This window comes from Scyliorhinus torazame, chromosome 11 (genome assembly GCF_047496885.1).
Source record: "Scyliorhinus torazame isolate Kashiwa2021f chromosome 11, sScyTor2.1, whole genome shotgun sequence".
In the NCBI taxonomy this organism is placed as follows: domain Eukaryota; kingdom Metazoa; phylum Chordata; class Chondrichthyes; order Carcharhiniformes; family Scyliorhinidae; genus Scyliorhinus; species Scyliorhinus torazame.
In genome coordinates, this window is record NC_092717.1 from 103128078 (window position 1) to 103149450 (window position 21373).

Sequence of the window (21373 nt, forward strand, 5' to 3'; positions counted from 1 at the left end):
AAGCAATAGACACAGCTACATGATTCCACAATCACCAAATCAGATGTAAGCTTTGAACTCCTGCCACATCCAGTCACAAATGGAGGTGAACAATTAAACTTCTCAATAAAGGATGAGTCGCCACAAATGTCCCCCATTCTCAATGTTGGGGGAGCACAGTAGATCAGTGCAAAAGAAAAGGCTGAAGTAGTTTCAGTTAAGGTCGCACTTGGAAATACCTGCACCAATTCCCATCCACATGAATCCCAGCCCAAAGGACCAGAGATTCACCCGGGCTTGGAGAACCCAATGCCCAGCCCATTAATAGGAGCAAATAGATCAATTTCACCCATTTGCATCCTCCCGTTGGCGCAGGACGCAAACCTCAATGCCGCTGCCAGTGGGGGACCGGAGCATCGGAATTTGATCCAGTTTTTGTCCGACGCTGGATTCTCTGCTGCATTGGGAACTTCACCACCGGTGGTGGAGAATCCAGTTCAATATATGATAGTGCTGAAAATGTGAAGTTGAAAGGGACAGAGAAGTAAGTTCAACACATATAAACAATGCAAAGTAGTAATAAACACATAGTCAGCATAATTCCGATCCATAGAACCAAAAGAGTAGGACACAAGTCACCGGAGATAGTGGTGTGATCTAAACAGAGCACTTTGCAAGTGTCCTATGTTTAATTCTGGTGGTAAGAAACAGGGTGGCATTCAAACAATGGAGGATAGAACACAGTAGGGTTGAAATTAGACAGAGGTTATATAAAGAAAGACTGGAGAAACTTGGAATTTTCAGCCTTAAAGGAAGGCATCCAAAAAGTGGTCTATGAGAAATATCTGTAAATGGTGCAAGAAGGTAAAACTGGAAAATTACTTTACAGTAAATTGTTAGACTCGGACAAAGGGCAGAAAGAATGATTTGTTAATCTGGCAACAATTTTTTGATGGGACTTCCAGCTTCTTGACTTCAGTGAGTCCTGACAATGGATTATAGCCAGTTGCAGGAGATTCATGCATCAGGAGATGGCAGCACCAGCAAGGATCTTTCAAAAAAATCAAAGGCAACATAGTTCTACCCAAATACAGTACACAGGGATCAAAAACTATGGGTAAATCTGTTCTGAGAAACAAGTTACAATTTTGTGGTAGTACCAGGTATTGCGGTACCTAAGATGCTGATGACCACTGGTTGGACCCAGGAGTCTACCATTGGCTGTATTACGTAGCTCCGTCCTGAAGGCGGAGTATAAGAGATGGTGCCGTCCCAGCAGCCTTCACTTTCTGTACCGAAGCTGCTGGGGAACAAGTTCTAGTAGATTAAAGCCTTCAGTTATGAGATCACTTCGTCTTGAGCGTAATTATTGCGCATCAATTTAATCTACTAGATTTAAGCTGGAAAGATGGATCTCCGAATCAAACAGCTTCAACTCAGCCCCCACGCGGATAACTCGGCTGCAATATTTAAACACTGGCTGGCGTGCTTTAAAGGCTACCTGGAGACGGCCGGAGGCACCCCCTCAGAAGGACAGAAAATGCATCTCCTGCGCTCAAGGGTCAGCCCTGGGATCTACACCCTTTATCGAGGAGGCGGAGAACTATGATGCCATGATCGAACTGTTGCAAGGACATTATATCCGCCCTGTAAATCAGGTCTGCGCACGTCACCTGGTTGCTACGAGACGGCAAAGCCCCGGGGAATCGTTGGAAGATTTCTACCGGGCACTACTGGTGCTGGGCCGAAACTGTGGCTGCCCGCAAGTTTCGGGGAGCGAGCACACGGAACTTTTAATCAGGGATGCTTTTGTAGCAGGTATGAGCTCCTCAGATATCCGCCGAAGACTGCTTGAAAGGGACACCCTGGGACTTAGAGAGGCACGGGCCATGGACGTTACCTACAAAAACGCGCAGTCCTATGCACCCGACCGCGCGGCGGCCCCCTGGGCTGCGTGGCACCCCGCAGCGGCAGCCCCACAGACCTTCCCCCTGACCCCGATGGCCTGCGCGGTGAGACCGCCCGGTAACGCCGCCGGGCCCCGCTGTTTCTTCTGTGAACAGGCGAATCATCCTGCCCACGCTGCCCGGCCCGCACCGCCACCTGCAAAGGGTGCGGCAAGAAGGGCCACTTTGTGGGGGTCTGCCTGGCCCGCGCCATGGCCGCGGTCTCCAGCAACTCCGGACCGCCGCAGCAACCCCCCCTTCAGGCCCCGACCGCCCAGCGCTCACTGCCAACCCCCTATCCTGGCGCCACGTGTGACCCATGGGCGCGGCCATCTTGCCCCCGGACACCACGCTGGACGGGTGGGCGCCACCATTTTGTCCATCACCTCCGCTATCTTCTTCATCCCCGGACACCATGTGCGACCCATGGGTGACACCATCTTGGATGGGGCCCCAGGCCCCCAGCACGGCCGACTACACGCTGCACGATCAGAACTCACAACTGCTTCATCTGGCCTCGGTGACACTGGACCAAAGTCGGCCCCGGACACTCGCAACAGCTACAACGACGGTCTTCATCAACGGCCACGAGACGTCTTGCCTGATTGACTCTGGGAGCACGGAAAGCTTTGTTCACCCTGACACGGTAAGGCGCAGTTTACTTGTAACCCACCCTGTAAATCAAAGGATCTCCCTGGCCTCCGGGTCAGACTCAGTGGAGATAAAGGGGTTCTGCATAGCGAACATCACTGTCCAAGGCAGGAAATTCGACAATTTCCGCCTGTATGTCCTGCCGCACAGTGGGTCCCCAACTACGCAGACAAAGCCCGACCCCTAATCCAGTCCACAACCTTCCCCCTGTCGACAGAGGCCCACCAGGCCTTCAGCCGCACCAAAGCAGACATTGCAACGGCCACGATGCGCGCCATCGACGAGTCCCTCCCCTTCCAGGTCGAGAGCGATGCGTCCGACGTAGCTCTGGCGGCCCCCCTCAACCAAGCAGCAGGCCCGTGACTTTCTTCTCCCGTACCCTCTATGCTTCCGAGATTCGCCATTCCTCGGTCGAAAAAGAGGCACAAGCCATAGTAGAAGCTGAGGAGGGGTGCAGACTTCGATCCCCACTGATAACCCCACAACCCGAACATTTTGCCTTTTGGATCTTTTCTCCAGGTCATTCAGCTTAAATGTTAATGTCTTGTTATCCTTGATGATTGCGATAAGGTCGGACTCCAAGGAGGTGATCCTATCGCTATGGTCAGACAATGCAGTCTTCATGCCCTTGATTGTGGCTCCTTATGCTTCGATGGTCTGGTTAGTGATCTCGAGAATTGACCGAATGGGGACCATGGCCTCCTTGATTGATATTTTGACATCCAGGTCAAATACTGTGTTGAGCCGTGTTTGGTTAGTTGTAGGGTTTAGGTTAAGTTGTTTGCCACCGTTCCATTTGCTTTTGGGTGTGGTTTTGCTCAACTGCGATGGCATATTTGAGTTGGTGTGGGGTGGGGGGAGTGGATTTTAGTTTGAGTTTGCTGACGGCGTTTGCTGGTCTCCCTTTGTCGAGTCACCTGACTTGGCTCGGTGGCCATCTTGGATTGATCTTCTTGCTTTGTCTTCTCAGTGCCCCTTGTTTAACATTGCCTGCTACAGCGCTTCACAGCTACTTTCTATGAATCTGGGGAGAAGGTTAGTCGTCTTTTAGCACTCCAACTTAAACGTCAATCAGGCTCCCGTGGAATCCCCCAGATATTCAACCCTCGCCAGGTCAATGCAGCTTTTACGTCCTAATACAGTGACCTGAATAAATCTGAGTCTCCCGCAAACAAGTCGATCATGGTTTGTTTCCTGGACAACCTGCCCATCCCATCTATGGAAACAGTTCAGAGTTACAAGTTGGACTCTCCATTGCGCTCTGACAAGATTTTAAAATGCATTGGTCTTATGCAGGCTGGTAAGGCCTCTGGCCCGGATGGCTTTCCGATTGAGTTTTATAAGAAATTTTGGAATAACTTACACCCTTGCTAATATAGATGTTCAATGACTCCCTGTTTCACGGTTCATTGCCTCCAACCCTTACCCGACCAAGTGCAGTTAATAACAGCCCATCTCTCTTTTAAACGCAGGTGTTAAGATGCTCGCTATAGTTCTAGCGCTCTGGTTGGAAGCTTGCCTTCCAACATAATTTCAGAAGACCAAACAGGTTTTGAAAAGGGACATCTGTTATCAGCTAATATATGTTGCCTTTTGATTATTATACTTTCTCCCTCTCCTGCACCGGAGCCAGAGATGATAGTATCTCTAGATGCAGAGCAGGCATATGAGTATTTCCAGATGCAGAGAAGGTATGTGAGTACCTCTAGACGCAGAGAAGGTATGTGAGTATCTCTAGATGCAGAGAAGGTATGTGAGTATCTCTAGATGCAGAGAAGGTCTGTGAGTATCTCTAGACGCAGAGAAGGTATGTGAGTATCTCTAGATGCAGAGAAGGTATGTGAGATAGCCAGGAGTTGGGGGACCCTACATAAACTGAATCTGACCAGGTTGGTGGAGCAAATGGAGGAGGATTTCAAAAGATGGGACATGTTACCGCTCTCGCTGGCGGGTAGAGTGCAGTCGGTCAAAATGGTGGTCCTTCCGAGGTTTCTGTTTGTGTTTCAGTGCCTTCCCATCGTGATCACTAAGGCCTTTTTTAAGAGAGTAGGCAGGAGTATTATGGGGTTTGTGTGGGCGAATAAGACCCCGAGAGTAAGGAGAGGGTTCCTGGAATGCAGTAGGGACCGAGGAGGGTTGGTGCTGCCAAACCTGGGGAGCTACTACTGGGCAGCAAATGTGGCGATGATCCGCAAGTGGGTTATGGAGGGAGAGGGGGCGGCATGGAAGAGGATGGAGATGGCGTCCTGTAAAGGAACGAGCCTGGGGGCGTTGGTGACGGCACCGCTGCCGCTCTCGCCGACAAAGTATACCACGAGCCCGGTGGTGGCGGCAACGCTAAGGATCTGGGGCCAGTGGAGACGGCACCAGGGTGCAATGGGAGCATCGGTGTGGTCCCCGATCAGGGGTAACCACCGGTTTGTCCCGGGGAAGATAGACGGGGGGTTCCAGAGCTGGCATCAGGCAGGGATTGGAAGAATGGGGGACCTGTTCATCGACGGGTCGTTTGCGAGCCTAGGGGCACTGGAGGAGAAGTTCGAGTTACCCCCGGAAAATGCCTTTAGATATATGCAGGTGAGGGCTTTTGTGAGGCGACAGGTGAGGGAATTCCCGTTGCTCCCGGCACAAGAAGTTCAAGATAGGGTGATCTCGGGTGTATGGGTCGGGGAGGGCAAGGTGTTGGAAATACACCAGGAGTTGAAAGAAGAGGGGGACGCGCTGTAGAAGAGTTGAAGGGTAAATGGGAGGAGGAGCTGGGGGAGGAGATCGAGGAAGGTCTGTGGGCTGATGCCCTAGGTAGGGTTAATTCCTCCTCCTCGTGTGCCAGGCTCAGCCTGATACAATTTAAGGTGGTCCACAGAGCACACTTGACAGGGGCGAGGTTGAGTAGGTTCTTTGGGGTAGAGGACAGATGTGGAAGATGCTCAGGGAGCCCGGCGAACCATGTCCATATGTTTTGGTCATGCCCGGCACTGGAGGGGTTCTGGAGAGGAGTGGCGGGAGCAATATCTCAGGTGGTGAAAGTCCGGGTCAAGCCAAGCTGGGGGCTAGCAATATTTGGAGTAGTGGACGAACCGGGAGTGCAGGAGGCGAAAGAGGCCGGCATTCTGGCCTTTGCGTCCCTAGTAGCCCGGCGAAGGATCTTGCTAATGTGGAAGGAGGCGAAGCCCCCCAGCCTGGAGGCCTGGATAAATGATATGGCTGGGTTCATAAAGTTGGAGAGGATTAAGTTTGCCCTGAGAGGGTCTGCGCAGGGGTTCTACAGGAGGTGGCAACCGTTCCTAGACTATCTCGCGGAGCGTTAGAGGAAGGTCGGTCAGCAGCAGCAGCAACCTTGGGGAGGGGAGCGGGGAGAGGAAAGGGGGGACTTCCTGGGAGGGTGGATGAGCAAGAGATAACATGAAGGGTTGGGGAAACTGGCACGTACGGGTGAGGGCCAGTGTACAAAGCTGTGTAAATATATCATTTTGCCATGTATATATCTTGCTCTGCGCGATTTCTCGTTTTTTTTGTTACGGGGGGGGGGGGGGGGTTTATTGTTTGTAAGGGAGAAAAATTGTGTTAAAGAACTTTAATAAATATTTTTTTTTTTTTTTTAAAAAGAAAAGGTATGTGAGTATCTCTAGATGCAGAGAAGGTATGCGAGTATCTCTAGATGCAGAGAAGGTATGCGAGTATCTCTAGGCGCAGAGAAGGTATGCGAGTATCTCTAGATGCAGAGCAGGCATATGAGTATCTCTAGACGCAGAGAAGGCATGTGAGTATCTCTAGACCAGAAAAGGTGTACGAGTATCTCTAGATGCAGAGAAGTCATGTGATAAGGTTGACTGGGACTATTTGTTTGAGATTCTTGCGGAAATTTGGATTTGGCCAAAAATCAGTCTCATGGTTCCGTTTGCTATATAATACCCTTACTGACAGTGTTCACATGAACACTTTATATTCAGATGGGCAGGACGGTAGCATAGTGGTTCGCACAATTGCTTCACAGGGTCCCAGGTTTGATTCCTGGCTTGGGTCACTGTCTGTGCGGAGTCTGCACGTTCGCCCCATGTCTGCGTGGGTTTCCTCCGGGTGCTCCGGTTTCCTTCCACAGTCCAAAGATGTGCAGGTTAGGTGGATTGGCCATGCTAAATTGCTCTTGGTGTCCAAAACTGCCCTTAGTGTTGGGTAGGGTTACTGGGTTATGGGGATAGGGTGGAGGTGGGCTTGGATAGGGTGCTCTTTCCAAGAGCCGGTGCAGACTCAACGGGACAAATGGCCTCCTTCTGCACTGTAAATTCTATGTCTATGACTACTTTCCCTTGAATAGGGAACTAGGCAGGGCTGCCCACTCTCTCCATTTTTATTCACCCCGGACATAGAGCCTCTCTCTACTGCCTTGAGATCTTCCAAGCAATGGAGGGGTATTAATTGGGATGGGGTTGAGCACCTGTTATCTCTTTATGCAGATGACCTACGTTTATATATTGCAGACCCAATTCCCTCCATCAATGGCTTAATGAAGACACTTAATACTTTTGGCTCCTTCTCTGGCTATAAATTAAATCTAGGTAAGCATGAATATGTTCCGGTCAACTCCCCTCGACGATGATCCCATTACAAGCTTTTGTTACTTGGGGGGTCAGGGTAGCCCACAATTGAACTTCTTTCCATAAATAAATTATTTCAGCCTGATCAACAATTAGAATGGATCTATAGAGATGGAACAAACTTTCTCTATCTTTGGCTGACAGGATTCAAATAATAAAAATGACATAGTCCCTAAATTTTTCTTTTTCGTTCAATGCCACTCCATTTTCTTGCCCAAATCCTTTTTACCAAGGTTAATAAATTGATATTTGCCTTTATCTGAGTGGGCAAGAATCCCAGAATCCACAGCGTTCTACTCCAGAGGGAAGGACAGGCAGGGGGCTTGGCCCTCCCCAATTTATTGCTTTATTACTGGGCAGCCAATATCCAAAAAATCTTATTGTGGCTCAGCGAATCCAGTTCAACATGGGACCAAATGGCGGCTTGCTCTTGCACCACATCCACTCTCCTAGGATAGTTACTGTGGCTTTGTCTTTTTCTCCAGCTAAATTTTCCTTGAACCTGATGGTGGTCTCTTCTCTTAAAATCTGGAGATAGTTCAGACAACATTTTAAACTCATGTCTGTGTCTTCACTGGCCCCTATCTGTAAGAGCCACCTTTATTTACCTCCAGGGCTGGACTCAACCTTTTAACTTGTGCAAATTGAAGGGAGTCTAGCACTTTTGTAATCTGTTCATGGAGGGGAAGTTTGCCAGTTTTAGTGACTTTGTGGACAAATTTCAGCTACCCAACTAGTCTTTTCCACCACTTTCATGTTCGCGATTTGTACCCGTAGAGCTTTCATAGAATTTCCAGTGCATCCTTTCCCATCCTTTCCTCAGCTTCACCTTCCACCTTGCTGGAGAGGAATCTATCCTCGGCTTGGTTGGGCAGGGATCTATCACAAATCTATATGGCCACATTCTCTCATCCGATCCTCCCAAAGAACAGGGTGAGTGCGAAATGAGTGTGTGAAACGGGCTCTACACTCACAAGCGAGGTTTGGAGAGAGGCTCTATATAGGGTCAACTCCATGTCCTCATGTGCCCAGTTGAGTCTAATTCAGTTCAAAGTGCTACATAGGACACACGAGAACCAATCACGCAGTTTAATTTAAATTTGAATTATTCCCCTCTTCAGCTTGTAACATTGCAATTTTGCCAATGAATAAGCTTAATGAAGATATGTGCTGAATTTCCAATCTACCTATTTGCACTGACTTGACTTAGAACAACATTCATAAATAAGAAAACTAAAACCAATACTTAATTTGATCAAGTGAATACTTTTTTCTTGCTTAGAAAAATGTATTTGTAAAGGATCATGAACATTATGCACTGGATCTATGGTACAGAGCATGTAACTGGTTATGATGTGCAAAATGCTTAGTTCTCAAGGACTATATCAGAAGTAGGGTGGAGTATATCTGTACAAAATTTCTACAAAAGTGAGCTGCAATCGGATGGGTACCCTGCGGAATTTTATAAGGAATTTGCGAAATTGGGGGAGTTGCCGGAGACGATGACGCAGGCAGTAATCACACTAACCCCCAAAAAAGGGAAGGATCCAGTGGAATGTGGGTTGTATAGACCCATATCACTATTGAACACGAATGTGAAAGTATTGGCTAGGTTGTTGGTTGGGAGGATGGAGGAATGTGTCCCGGGGGGTGGTTGCAGAAGATCAAACAGCCTTCGTGAAGGGCAGGCAGCTCGTGAGTAATATAAGACGGCTGTTGAATGTGGTGATGAATCCGTCGGGGACTCTGGTACCGGAGGTGGTGGTGTCCATGGATGCGGAGAAGGCATTTGACCGGGGTGGAGTGGCGCAACTTGTTCGACGTTTTGGGAAGGTTTGTGCCAAAATTTATGGCATGGATACGGTTGCTGTATGTGGCACCAAGGGCGAGGGTGAGGACGAATGATAAGAGCTCATGAAGCTTTGACTTACACAGGGGTACAAGGCAGGGGTGCCCCGCTGTCACCGCTGTGGTTTGCGCTGGCCGTAGAGCCATTGGCGATGGCTCTCAGGGGGTCGGCAGAGTGGCAAGGGATTATGAGGGGACAGAGGGAGCATCGGGTGTATCGCTCTATGCCGATGACCTCTTGCAGTATGTTTCGGATCCGTTGGGGAGTACGGGAAGGATTATGGGCCAGCTAGAGAGGTTTGGAGGGTTCTCAGGGTACAAGCTGAATGCAGGGAAAAGCGAGGTATTCCCGGTGAATGAGCTGGCACAGCGGGCTAATTTAGGGGGGGGGATGTCATTTACGGGAGCGAGGGATAGGTTTAGGTATTTGGGGATTCAGGTAGCAAGGGAATGGACGGGGCTCCATAAGTGCAACTTAATGAAGCTGGTGGAGGAGGATAGGGAGGATCTTAAGAGGTAGGATACATTGCATTTAACACTGGAAGGGAGGGTCCAAGTGGTGAAAATGAATATTCTGCCGAGGTTCTTGTTTATCTTTCAGCTCTCCCGATCTTTATACCAAAAGCCTTTTTTCGGCGTTGCCGAGCTTGCTTCATTATTATTGGGTGAAGAATGCGGACAAGGTGCGGCGATGGTGGGAAGGAGATGGGGTAGAGTGGGTTAGGATGGAGGAGGAATCTTGTAAAGGATCGAGTTTGAGGGCCATGGTGATGGCAACATTGCCAATGGCTCTGAGTAGGTATTCAAGGAGCCCGGTGGAGCAGTCCACAGTGAAGATATGGAATCAGTCGAGGAGGCATTTTAGGGTGGAAAGGATGTTGGTGCTAACGCCACTGTGCAAGAATCATGGGTTTGAATCAGGGGGTAGAGGGAAGTGGGGCTGATCAAGATGAGGGATCTGTATTTGGAGGAAGGGTTCGCCAGCACGGAGGAGCTAAGGGAGAGGGTAGAGCTGCCGAGGGAGAGTGAGTTCAGGTATCTGCAGGTTAGAGACTTTGCACGAAATGTCTGGAGGGTGTTCCCTAGGTTGCCAGGATACACACTGCTGGAGTGACTGCTGCTTCCAGATGTGAATGGGGAGGGAAGAATTGGGATATACACAGATGGCTGGGGATGCAGAGAGGCGAGCGGGTGGTGAAGATCATGGAGAAATGAGAAGCTGAGTTGTGAGGGGAGATCAATTGGGGAGTATGGAGTGAGCACTGCGTAGGATAAGTGGTACCTCTTCTTATGCAAGGATGAGCCTGATACAGTTTCAGGTGGTGCACAGGGTGCATATGACTCAGCTGAGAATCAGTGGGTTCTTTCAGGGGGTAGCAGGTGAGTGTGAGAGGTGTGGGCAGGGGACAGCGAATCACACGCACATGTTTTGGGGTTGTGAAAAATTGGGAAGATTCTGGGAGGGATTGTTCGCGGTCTCAGCCAGGATAGTGGAGGAGGAGGTAGACCCGGACCCTTTGGTGGCGATATTTGGGGTTTCAGAGAAGCCGGAGCTGATGGAAAGGAGGACGGCTGATGCGGTGGCCTTTGCCTCTCTGATTGCACGGCGGCAGATTTTGCTGGGGTGGCGGTCGGCATCACCACTGGGGGTAGCAGCTTGGTTGGGTGACCTATACGATTACCTGCGATTAGAGAAGTTAAAGTATGAGTTAAGGGGCTCTTCAGGGGGGTTTGAGGAAAGGTGGGGGATGTTTGTGACCGTGTTTGAGGGTCTGTGGCTCGCGAGGGAAGGGGGGTAAAAAAGGGGGAAAATCTGTACAGACTGTATAGTTGATTGTTGGGATGTATGTTTCCCGGGGTGTTTATTCGCTGTAACCTGTTTTGATACAGGTTTGTAATAAAATACATTTAAAAAGAAAGTGAGCTGCAATCATAATCAGGACCAAAATTAGATCTAGCCATTTTTCTGATATCCCTGGCTGCAGTCTAAAATAGAGTTTGGTTGAAATTGTATTATAATTCTTCAGAAACCAAAAGTATGTGGGACACAGGAAGCACACGAGTTGTCCGCCACAGAATGTCCCTACAACCTATCTCCAGGTACTTAAATCCATTCTGTTGCATGCGAGCTGATATTCAAGTTCATAAAATGGGTGAATTGCTTGTCGAAGCAGGCCTGGTGTCGGCAACTCAGCCAAACATTATCATAATTTTAAATAATTATTTTAACATAGAATTTACAGTGCAGAAGGAGGCCATTCGGCCCATCGAGACTGCACCTGCTCTTGGAAAGAGCACCCTACCCAAGGTCAACACCTCCACCCGATCCCCATAACCCAGTAACCCCACCCAACACTAAGGGCAATTTTGAACACTAAGGGCAATTTTGAACACTAAGGGCAATTTATCATGGCCAATCCACCTAACCTGCACATCTTTGGACTGTGGGAGGAAACCAGAGCACCCGGAGAAATCCCACGCACACACGGGGAGGATGTGCAGACTCCACACAGACAGTGACCTAACCCTGAATCGAACCTGGGACCCTGGAGCTGTGAAGCAATTGTGCTATCCACAATGCTACCTTGCTGCCCCCCCAAATTGTATTTTGAATACAACACTTTTTGGTGGAATTTTTAACATACATATTTGGCCTTTTTGATGTTAGATTTTAGTTTATTAAACACATTGTTTATTTCGGCAGATTAAGAATTTAACACCATTTTAGTAACATCTTGAGGTTGTTGAGATTCACATTTAATGAAAGCAGAAAAGGCTGTGTGTTCAGAATGTAGCATTATGAAAAAGTAGGACCATCAGGACATTTCCAGAGAACAAACAATTTAATAAATGCTGGTACATACTCCAAAACTCTTGGGATCTAATTCATTGGACAAGAATTAATATCTAAAGTTATCCAGCATGGATGAACATATTGTTTGATAATGCTGCTTATATAAATTAGAATCAGCTCCTTTATTTGTTAGCCTATATGAATTAATAAAGAATTCCCTATCTGGTTTCGTACCAAAAGGCAAAATGATATTTGTGCTCGTAATGTGTCAAATTAGATCACTACATGAATGTCTCCACTGTCTGCTATTATTGGCCATATCACAAATCTACAAACAATACACAAGTTTCCATTGTTCTAAATTTATTTCCTGTTGCTCGTGCCTTAAGAGTTGAATGTTTTTCATTTGTGATGCAATTTGATCAGCCAACCAGCCAAAACTATTAATCAGCAACTTTATTAGTTCATTTCCAATTGACATTTCATTTTCGATTCTCAGGTGAGATTGAGATCTCAAAGTCAGAAATGAGAAAATGCCAATTGGCCCAACAAAGCTCATTACCGTCAAGTGAATACCTTTCCAAACAAGAGATCTGGTGTAGATCCTAGTGTTTTTATTCACTTGCACAGCTTGCGGTGTTCAAAATACCTTCTATATGGATAATATGCTGCTAAAACCAAAATAAAATTCTCCATATTTAAAATCAGCAAAATTTATCTGAAACGTTACCTGCATTTGGGACGGAGTTCCACATCATCTATGTTACTTTCATCTGGTTTTGCTCCATTGGGAAAATTAATTATAGAGTCCAGATGTTGTTTGTGTGGGTGGTCTAAAGAACCGTTGTAGTTGCTAGAGTGATCAGGGCCATCTGTTCCTTCTGTCTGGACAAGCTGTGAAATTCAAATTGAGTATAATGAAAATAAGGTGCACTTCATGTTTTTATAGTAATTCAAATAGATTATTCCTTCAAAGCTCCTTTAAATAAGCAAAGTGATTTGCATGTGGACTTACTGATACTAAACCAAAATCATTCAAGTTCAATATTAGAAAATTTTGTAACACCGGTTTCATTCTATTTTCTGAAGATTAAAAAAAAAATATTTTTCTCAGTTTCATGGACCATTGCAATATCATAAAACAATTGCATAATGCTCAACAGCCTTGTACTTCTTATCAAGCAACCAAATTCTCACCATCTGGAAGTTTTTGCAGAAACCAATTTATTAGTATTAATTAGGAACATAGGAACAGGAGTAGGCCATTCAGCACTTTGAGCCTATTCCACCCTTCACCTACCTTCCTTAGCCCCATAATAATAATAATAATAATAATAACAACAATCGCTTATTGTCACAAGTAGGCTTCAATGAAGTTACTGTGAAAAGCCCCTAGTCGCCACATTTCGGCGCCTTTGGGAGGCCAGTACGGGAATTGAACCATATTTTTGGTTAGAAAAGAAAATCTACCATTTAAAAATTATTAATCGAAAGGGTATTTATTAATCTTTGTACGACAAAGTTCCACACTTACATCATCCTTTACATGATGTTTCCGAACTTCTCTTCTGAGTGGACTGGCTCTCATGTTAACGTCATTACTATTTGTCTTAGACTTTCCCACTAGCAGATTGGTTTATGGGGAGGCAGTTGTGCAGTGGTATTGTTACTTCACCAATAATCCAGGAACACATGGTAATCCTCTGGGCACCGGGGTTCGAATCCCACCGTGGCAGACGATGAAATTTGAATTGAATTAAAATTTGGAATTAAAAGTCTATAATGACCATGAAATCATTGTCAATTGTTGTAAAACAATTCCTTTAGGGACAGAAATTTCCTGTCCTGACCTGGTCTGGCCAACATGTGACTCCAGACCCACAGTAATGTCGCTGACTCTTAAATGCCCTCTGAAATGGCCTAGCAAGCCATTCAAGCCCACTTGGGGGTGGGCAATAAATGTTACTAATTCCTTTCAAAATTCAAAAAGCTTCAATTAAATCAGCCACAAAATCATGTATTCTCCAGGGGAAATACAAGCCAAGTTTATATAATATCTGTTTACACAGATATAAAAATAGATATTATATTTTGTTTTTTTCAACTTCCTCTCCTTGATAATCTAGCCCTCTAGCTATAATAGCTAACATTCCTTATGTACTTGACTACTACATTTCAGTGTACATGAATCCCTAAATCTCTTTGGGTCTCCATTCTTGTCTCACTTGCTTATAATTAAATACATGCTCTCTATCTAAATACAAGTTCCATGTCTCCTGCAGCTCCATCACTAATTTCCCCAGTAAGAAGTCTTACAACACCAGGTTAAAGTCCAACAGGTTTGTTTGGAATCACTAGCTTTTGGAGCACTGCTCCTTTATCAGGAGATTGAAGGTTCACTCACCTGATGAAGGAGCTGCGCTCTGAAAGCTAGTGATTCCCAACAAACCTGTTGGACTTCAACCTGGTGTTGTAAGACTTCTTACTGTGCCCACCCCAGTCCAACACGGCATCTCCACATCATAATTTTCCCCAAATGGGGTTTTCTGTAATTTCCAAATATTAAAGCATACAGTCAAAATTAGAAGTTACACATAGTAAGATTATCATACTTTACAATTTTGTAATCCACACTGTCCATAAGATCCCAACTGGATCTGCCTTGCCGGTGGCTAACTGGCCAGCTTGTTATGGGCCAGGGTTTAGGGAACCCCAAAGTATAGCATGGAGTTCACCTGACCCACAACTTTTAATAGATTGTGGTTTTGGGAGCACACAGCCCACTCTACAGGTGTGGTACAGCAGAAATGGAAAAGTATTTTTTAAAGCAAAACAATGTTTATTCTATGAGCTCAAGTTAATCTTTTTAAAACATACAGTGAACACCTTAGCAACCATTAATTCAAATACAATCCCCAAAGAATACAACACTAAGTAATGCTTAATAACTTCCAAAACAACATCCTGAAGACAAAAGCACATTAGGTTAAAGTCACTACTGTTCTTCGTTTTAAATCACCAGGATCGATTTACAGTCATTAGATTAGAGAGAGAAACTCATACCCCTTCTGGCTGTGACTGCAGCGATCCAGCTCTGAAAACAAAACTAAAACACACCCTGCAGCCTGCTCAAAAATGAAAGTAAAAAGCTGACAGACAGCCCAGCTCCACCCACTCTCTGACATCACTGCAGTGGTAAACACCCATTTCTTAAAGGTACTCTCACCAGATATTTATACACCCCCATTTATAAACACCCATTTCTTAAAGGTACTCTCACATGACACCTCCCCCCAAGAAACAAAATAAACCATCACTTTCAAGATGATTTCATTTTTCACCTTTTCACCATTCTTTAAGAAATGCGCACAGTAAATATACTTTTTTGTTTTAAAAAAAACATCACACGCAAACAGGTGTAATAATATAGTCCATTTTTTTTTCGTTCTTCTTCCTCCAACTGAAACTGCTTCCGTTCATCACATTCGTGACAAAGCATCGGCTATCACGTTTACTCGTCCTGCCACATGTACTATTTTAAAATGACATGGCTGCAACAACAAACTCCAACGAAACAGCCGTGCATTGCTAATCCGGAATCGCTCCAAAAATGTCAACGGATTATGATCAGTATATACAACGGTGTCAGATGGATTGCTGGTCACATAAATGTGAAAATGTTGCAAAGCCAGCACCAAACTCAAAGTCTCCTTCTCAATCGTGGAATACATCTTCTGGTGAGAATTCAATTTCTTTGAAAAATAACCAATAGGCCGCTCTAGCCCCTCGTTGTCGTCTTGTAGAAACACCACACCTACACCCACATCACTCGCATCAACCGCCACTTTGAATGGTTTCGTATAATTTGGGATGGCTAACACAGGAACAGTGGTTAACACAGCCTTCAGGCCGTCAAATGCCTGTTGACACTCTGCTGTCCACTGGAATTTGTTACGCTTCTTGAGCAAGTCAGTCAGTAAAGCGACCACACTGCTAAAATTGGGTACAAATTTCCGGTAAAATCCACTCATACCAAGAAATCGCATTATTTCCCGTCGTGTCGAGGGTATCGGAAACTTCCCAATAACTTTTGTTTTCACATCCCGTGGGACCATTCGACCCTGTCCGATTGTATGGCCAAGGAAAGTGACTTGGGCCTTTCCAAATTCACTTTTGGCTAGGTTTATCACCAAACCCGCCTCTTGCGAATAACTCCATCAGATGTTTTAAATGTTCTGTCCCATGTCTGGCAGAAAATTACCAGATCGTCGATGTATACCGCACAATTGGGTAATCCTGAAACAACTTTGTTAGTTAACCGTTGAAATGTGGCTGGGGCGTTTTTCATGCCAAATGGCATAACGTTGAATTGGTATATGCCATCGGGAGTCACAAAAGCTGAAATCTCCTTCGGCCATTCGGATAAAGGTAACCTTAAGTAAATCAGTTTAGAAATAAAAGCTGATTGTCCCACTTTCTCAATGCAATCCTCCAAATGTGGGATAGGATAAGAGTCCCTTCTTGTAACTGCATTAACCTTTCTATAGTCCACACACAACCGGGTACCGTCTGGTTTAGGTACCATCACTACGGGTGAGCTCCATTGGCTGCAACCCACTTCAATTATGCCATTTTTAAGCATAGTCTCAATCTCTTTGTTAACCTGTGCCAATTGTAAAGGGTTAAGTCTGTATGGATGTTGTGTGATCGGAACAGCATTTCCCACATCTACATCATGTATAGCCATTTTAGTACTTACCAATTTATCTTTACAAATTTGGCCACGTGATATCAATAACTCTTTCAGGTCAGTTCGTTTTTCCTCTGGAAGGTAACTCAACAAGTTATCCCAATTTTTAAGAACATCCTCATTTTCCAATTTAATTTGAGGTATGACAAATTCACAGTCATCTGGATTTGGTTGTCACTTTGAGTTAGAATCATTAAAACCTCCTTTTTCTCTCCTTCCCTTTCAAAGTACCTTTTAAGCATATTCACATGACACACTCGGTGAGTCTTCCTTCTATCTGGTGTTTTTACCAGATAATTCACCTCACTTAATTTCCTTTCAATCTGATAAGGTCCACAAAACCTAGCTTTTAAAGGTTCACCTACCACTGGAAATAACACTAAAACTTTATCTCCACTGGCAAAACTACGAACTTTGGATTTCTTGTCCGCTACCCGTTTCATCACATTTTGTGCAACTTTCAAATATTGTCATGCCAATTCACCTGCTCTATTTAATCGTTCCCTAAAATTTGACACTTAATCCAAAAATGTAATTTCTGATTTCTCATTCACCAATTTTTACTTAATCAATTTCAGTGGTCCTCTTACCTCATGACCAAAAATTAGTTCAAAAGGACTAAATTTGGTGGACTCATTAGATGCATCCCTAATTGCAAACAGGATGAATGGAATTCCTTTATCCCAATCCTCTGAATAATCTTGACAATAAGCCCTCAACATTGTCTTTAATGTCTGCTGCCACCTTTCTAACGCTTCCTACGATTCTAGATGGTACGCAGTTGATTTACATTGTTTTATTCCTAAGCTATCCATAACTTCTTTGAATAACCTTGAGGTATAATTCGATCCTTGATCCGATTGTATTTCTGTGGGTAGTCCATATCTAGTAAAGAATTTAAGTAATTCCTCCACGACTTCCGGGTGCGGCGATGACCAGCTGAGTCGCACGTTTCGGCAGCTCCCGGTGAAACGGACTTTTGGGCTCTTGATAGGAGCCCCAACGGCAATTTTGACGGCTAAAAACACTGTGCGGTAAACCAGAAGGGAATCCCCCCTGGATACGGATGAAAAAAGGAGGAGAAAGTGGCCGGATTGCAGTGGATCCTTTAGAACAGCGGCAAGGAAGGCAAGCAAAAACCAAGATGGCGTCGGAAGGTGGCAGTTTAACATGGGGCCCTGAACAACAAGAGTTCTTGAAATGCTGTGTGGAAGAGCTCAAAAAGGAAATGAAGAAAGAGCTGTTGGCCCCGATACTACAGGCGATCGAAGGGCTAAAGGAGGAACAAAAGACCCAGGAGCGGGAGCTTCGGGTCGTGAAGGCAAAGGCAGCCGAGAATGAGGACGACATACAGGGCCTGGTGGTGAAGACGGAGACGCATGAGGCACATCAGAAACGATGTGTGGAAAGGTTGGAGGCACTGGAGAACAACGCAAGGAGGAACAACCTGAGGATTCTCGGTCTTCCTGAAGGTGCGGAGGGAGCGGACGTCGGGGCATATGTGAGCACGATGCTGCACTCGTTAATGGGAGCGGAGGCCCCGGCGGGTCCGTTGGAGGTGGAGGGAGCATACCGAGTGATGGCGCGAGGACCGAGAGCAGGAGAAATTCCCAGAGCCATAGTGATGAGATTCTTTAAGGATAGAGAAATGGTCCTTAGATGGGCAAAGAAAACTCGGAGCAGTAAATGGGAGAACGCGGTGATCCGCGTTTATCAAGACTGGAGTGCGGAGGTGGCGAGAAGGAGGGAGAGCTTTAATCGGGCCAAGGCGGTGCTTCATAAAAAGATAAAATTTAGAATGCTGCAACCGGCAAGACTGTGGGTCACATATCGAGGGAGGCACCACTACTTTGAGACGGCGGATGAAGCGTGGACTTTTATTGTGGAAGAAAAACTGGAATGAGCAGGTTATTAAAAAGAACGTTTGAACAAAGTGGTGGGGCGAAGAGGGGGGTTAAAAAGGGGGGAAAGAGGAGTTTTATGTACTAATCCTGCGATGTGGTAACTTTTCTCTCTTCCACAGGTGATGATGGGGGGAGGAGGGGAGGTGGAGGAGATGGGGCGTTGGCCATTGGGGGTGGGGCCAAGGGAGAAGCGCAGGCTTGGTTCCCGCGCTATGATAATCATGGCGGGAATAGAGAAGCAGGAAGGAGGGGGCGTCGCACGGTGCGAGCCGATGTCACGGGGGGAAGCCGAGGTCGGCCAGAGTTTGCTGACTTCTGGGAGCAACATGGGGGGAGTAATTACGCTAGCGGGGGATCTAGCGGGGGGGGGGAGGGGGGAATTACTGGGTTGCTGCTGCTGGGGAGAGGGGGGAGATGGGCGGGGGGGCACCGCCTGGGGGAGATACAGCTGCGTGGGAACCGGGTGAGGAGCTGGAAAAAGGGGATGGCTAATCGACAAGGGGGGTGGTAGGAAGCCCCCCAACCCGGCTGATCACGTGGAACGTGAGAGGGCTGAACGGGCCGATAAAGAGGGCACGGGTACTCGCACACCTTAAGAAACTTAAGGCAGATGTGGTTATGTTACAGGAAACGCACCTGAAACTGATAGACCAGGTTAGGCTACGCAAAGGATGGGTGGGGCAGGTGTTCCATTCGGGGCTAGATGCGAAAAACAGGGGGGTGGCTATATTAGTGGGGAAGCGGGTAATGTTCGAGGCAAAGACTATAGTGGCGGATAACGGGGGCAGATACGTGATGGTGAGTGGCAAACTACAGGGGGAGACGGTGGTTTTGGTAAACGTATATGCCCCGAACTGGGATGATGCCAATTTTATGAGGCGGATGCTAGGACGCATTCCGGACCTAGAGATGGGAAAGCTGATAATGGGGGGAGATTTTAATATGGTGTTGGAACCAGGGCTGGATAGGTCGAAGTCCAGGACTGGAAGGAGGCCGGCAGCAGCCAAGGTACTTAAAGGTTTTATGGAGCAGATGGGAGGTGTAGACCCGTGGAGCTTTAGCAGACCTAGGAGTAAGGAGTTCTCGTTTTTCTCCTATGTCCATAAAGTCTACTCGCGAATAGACTTTTTTGTGCTGGGAAGGGCGTTGATCCCGAAGGTGAGGGGAACGAAGTATACGGCTATAGCCATTTCGGATCACGCTCCACACTGGGTAGACTTGGAGATAGGGGAGGAAACAGGAGGGCGCCCACCCTGGAGAATGGACATGGGACTAATGGCAGATGAGGGGGTGTGTCTAAGGGTGAGGGGGTGCATTGAAAAGTACTTGGAACTCAATGATAATGGGGAGGTCCAGGTGGGAGTGGTCTGGGAGGCGTTGAAGGCGGTGGTTAGAGGGGAGCTGATATCAATAAGGGCACATAAAGGGAAGCAGGAGAGTAAGGAACGGGAGCGGTTGCTGCAAGAACTTTTGAGGGTGGGCAGACAATATGCGGAAGCACCGGAGGAGGGACTGTACAGGGAAAGGCAAAGGCTACAAGAATTTGACTTGCTGACTACGGGCACTGCAGAGGCACAATGGAGGAAGGCACAGGGTGTACAGTACGAATATGGGGAGAAGGCGAGCAGGTTGCTGGCACACCAATTGAGGAAAAAGGGGAGCAGCGAGGGAAATAGGGGGAGTGAGGAATGAGGAAGAAGAGATGGAGCGGGGAGCGGAGAGAGTGAATGGAGTGTTCAAGACATTTTATAAAAAATTATATGAAGCTCAACCCCTGGATGGGAGGGAGAGAATGATGGGCTTCTTGGATCGGCTGGAATTTCCCAAGGTGGAAGAGCAGGAAAGGGTGGGACTGGGAGCACAGATCGAGGTAGAAGAAGTGGTGAAAGGAATTAGGAGCATGCAGGCGGGAAAGGCCCCGGGACCGGATGGATTCCCAGTCGAATTCTATAGCAAATATGTGGACTTGCTCGCCCCGGTATTGACGAGGACCTTTAATGAGGCAAAGGAAAGGGGACAACTGCCCCCGACTATGTCTGAAGCAACGATATCGCTTCTCTTAAAGAAGGAAAAGGACCCGCTACAATGCGGGTCCTATAGACCTATTTCCCTCCTAAATGTAGATGCCAAGATCCTGGCCAAGGTAATGGCAATGAGAATAGAGGAATGTGTCCCGGGGGTGGTCCACGAGGACCAAACTGGGTTTGTGAAGGGGAGACAGCTGAACACGAATATACGGAGGCTGTTAGGGGTAATGATGATGGCCCCACCAGAGGGGGAAACGGAGATAGTAGTGGCGATGGATGCCGAGAAAGCATTTGATAGAGTGGAGTGGGATTATTTGTGGGAGGTGTTGAGGAGATTTGGTTTTGGAGAGGGGTATGTTAGATGGGTGCAGCTGTTGTATAGGGCCCCGATGGCGAGCGTGGTCACGAATGGACGGGGATCTGCATATTTTCGGCTCCATAGAGGGACAAGGCAGGGATGCCCTCTGTCCCCATTATTGTTTGCACTGGCGATTGAGCCCCTGGCGATAGCGTTGAGGGGCTCCAAGAAGTGGAGGGGAGTACTTAGAGGAGGAGAAGAACACCGGGTATCTTTGTATGCGGACGATTTGCTACTTTACGTGGCAGACCCGGCGGAGGGGATGCCAGAAATAATGCGGATACTTGGGGAGTTTGGGGATTTTTCAGGGTATAAATTGAACATGGGGAAAAGTGAGTTGTTTGTGGTGCATCCAGGGGAGCAGAGTAGAGAAATAGAGGACCTACCGTTGAGGAAGGTAACAAGGGACTTTCGTTACCTGGGGATCCAGATAGCCAAGAATTGGGGCACATTGCATAGGTTAAATTTAACGCGGTTGGTGGAACAAATGGAGGAGGATTTCAAGAGATGGGATATGGTATCCC

The 21373-nt window shown here is 46.9% G+C and overlaps 1 protein-coding gene across 6 annotated transcripts in view; it reads right to left on the bottom strand.

Moving 5' to 3' along the window:
• Nucleotides 1-21373, bottom strand: part of LOC140385425 (ATP-binding cassette sub-family C member 9-like) — a 333755-nt gene that overhangs the window by 153429 nt on the left and 158953 nt on the right. For all 6 annotated transcript variants that reach the window (XM_072467561.1, XM_072467564.1, XM_072467563.1 and 3 more), the window contains one exon: nucleotides 12541-12704. In XM_072467561.1, the coding sequence (XP_072323662.1) occupies nucleotides 12541-12704 (164 nt within the window). The remainder of the gene's footprint in view (nucleotides 1-12540; nucleotides 12705-21373) is intronic.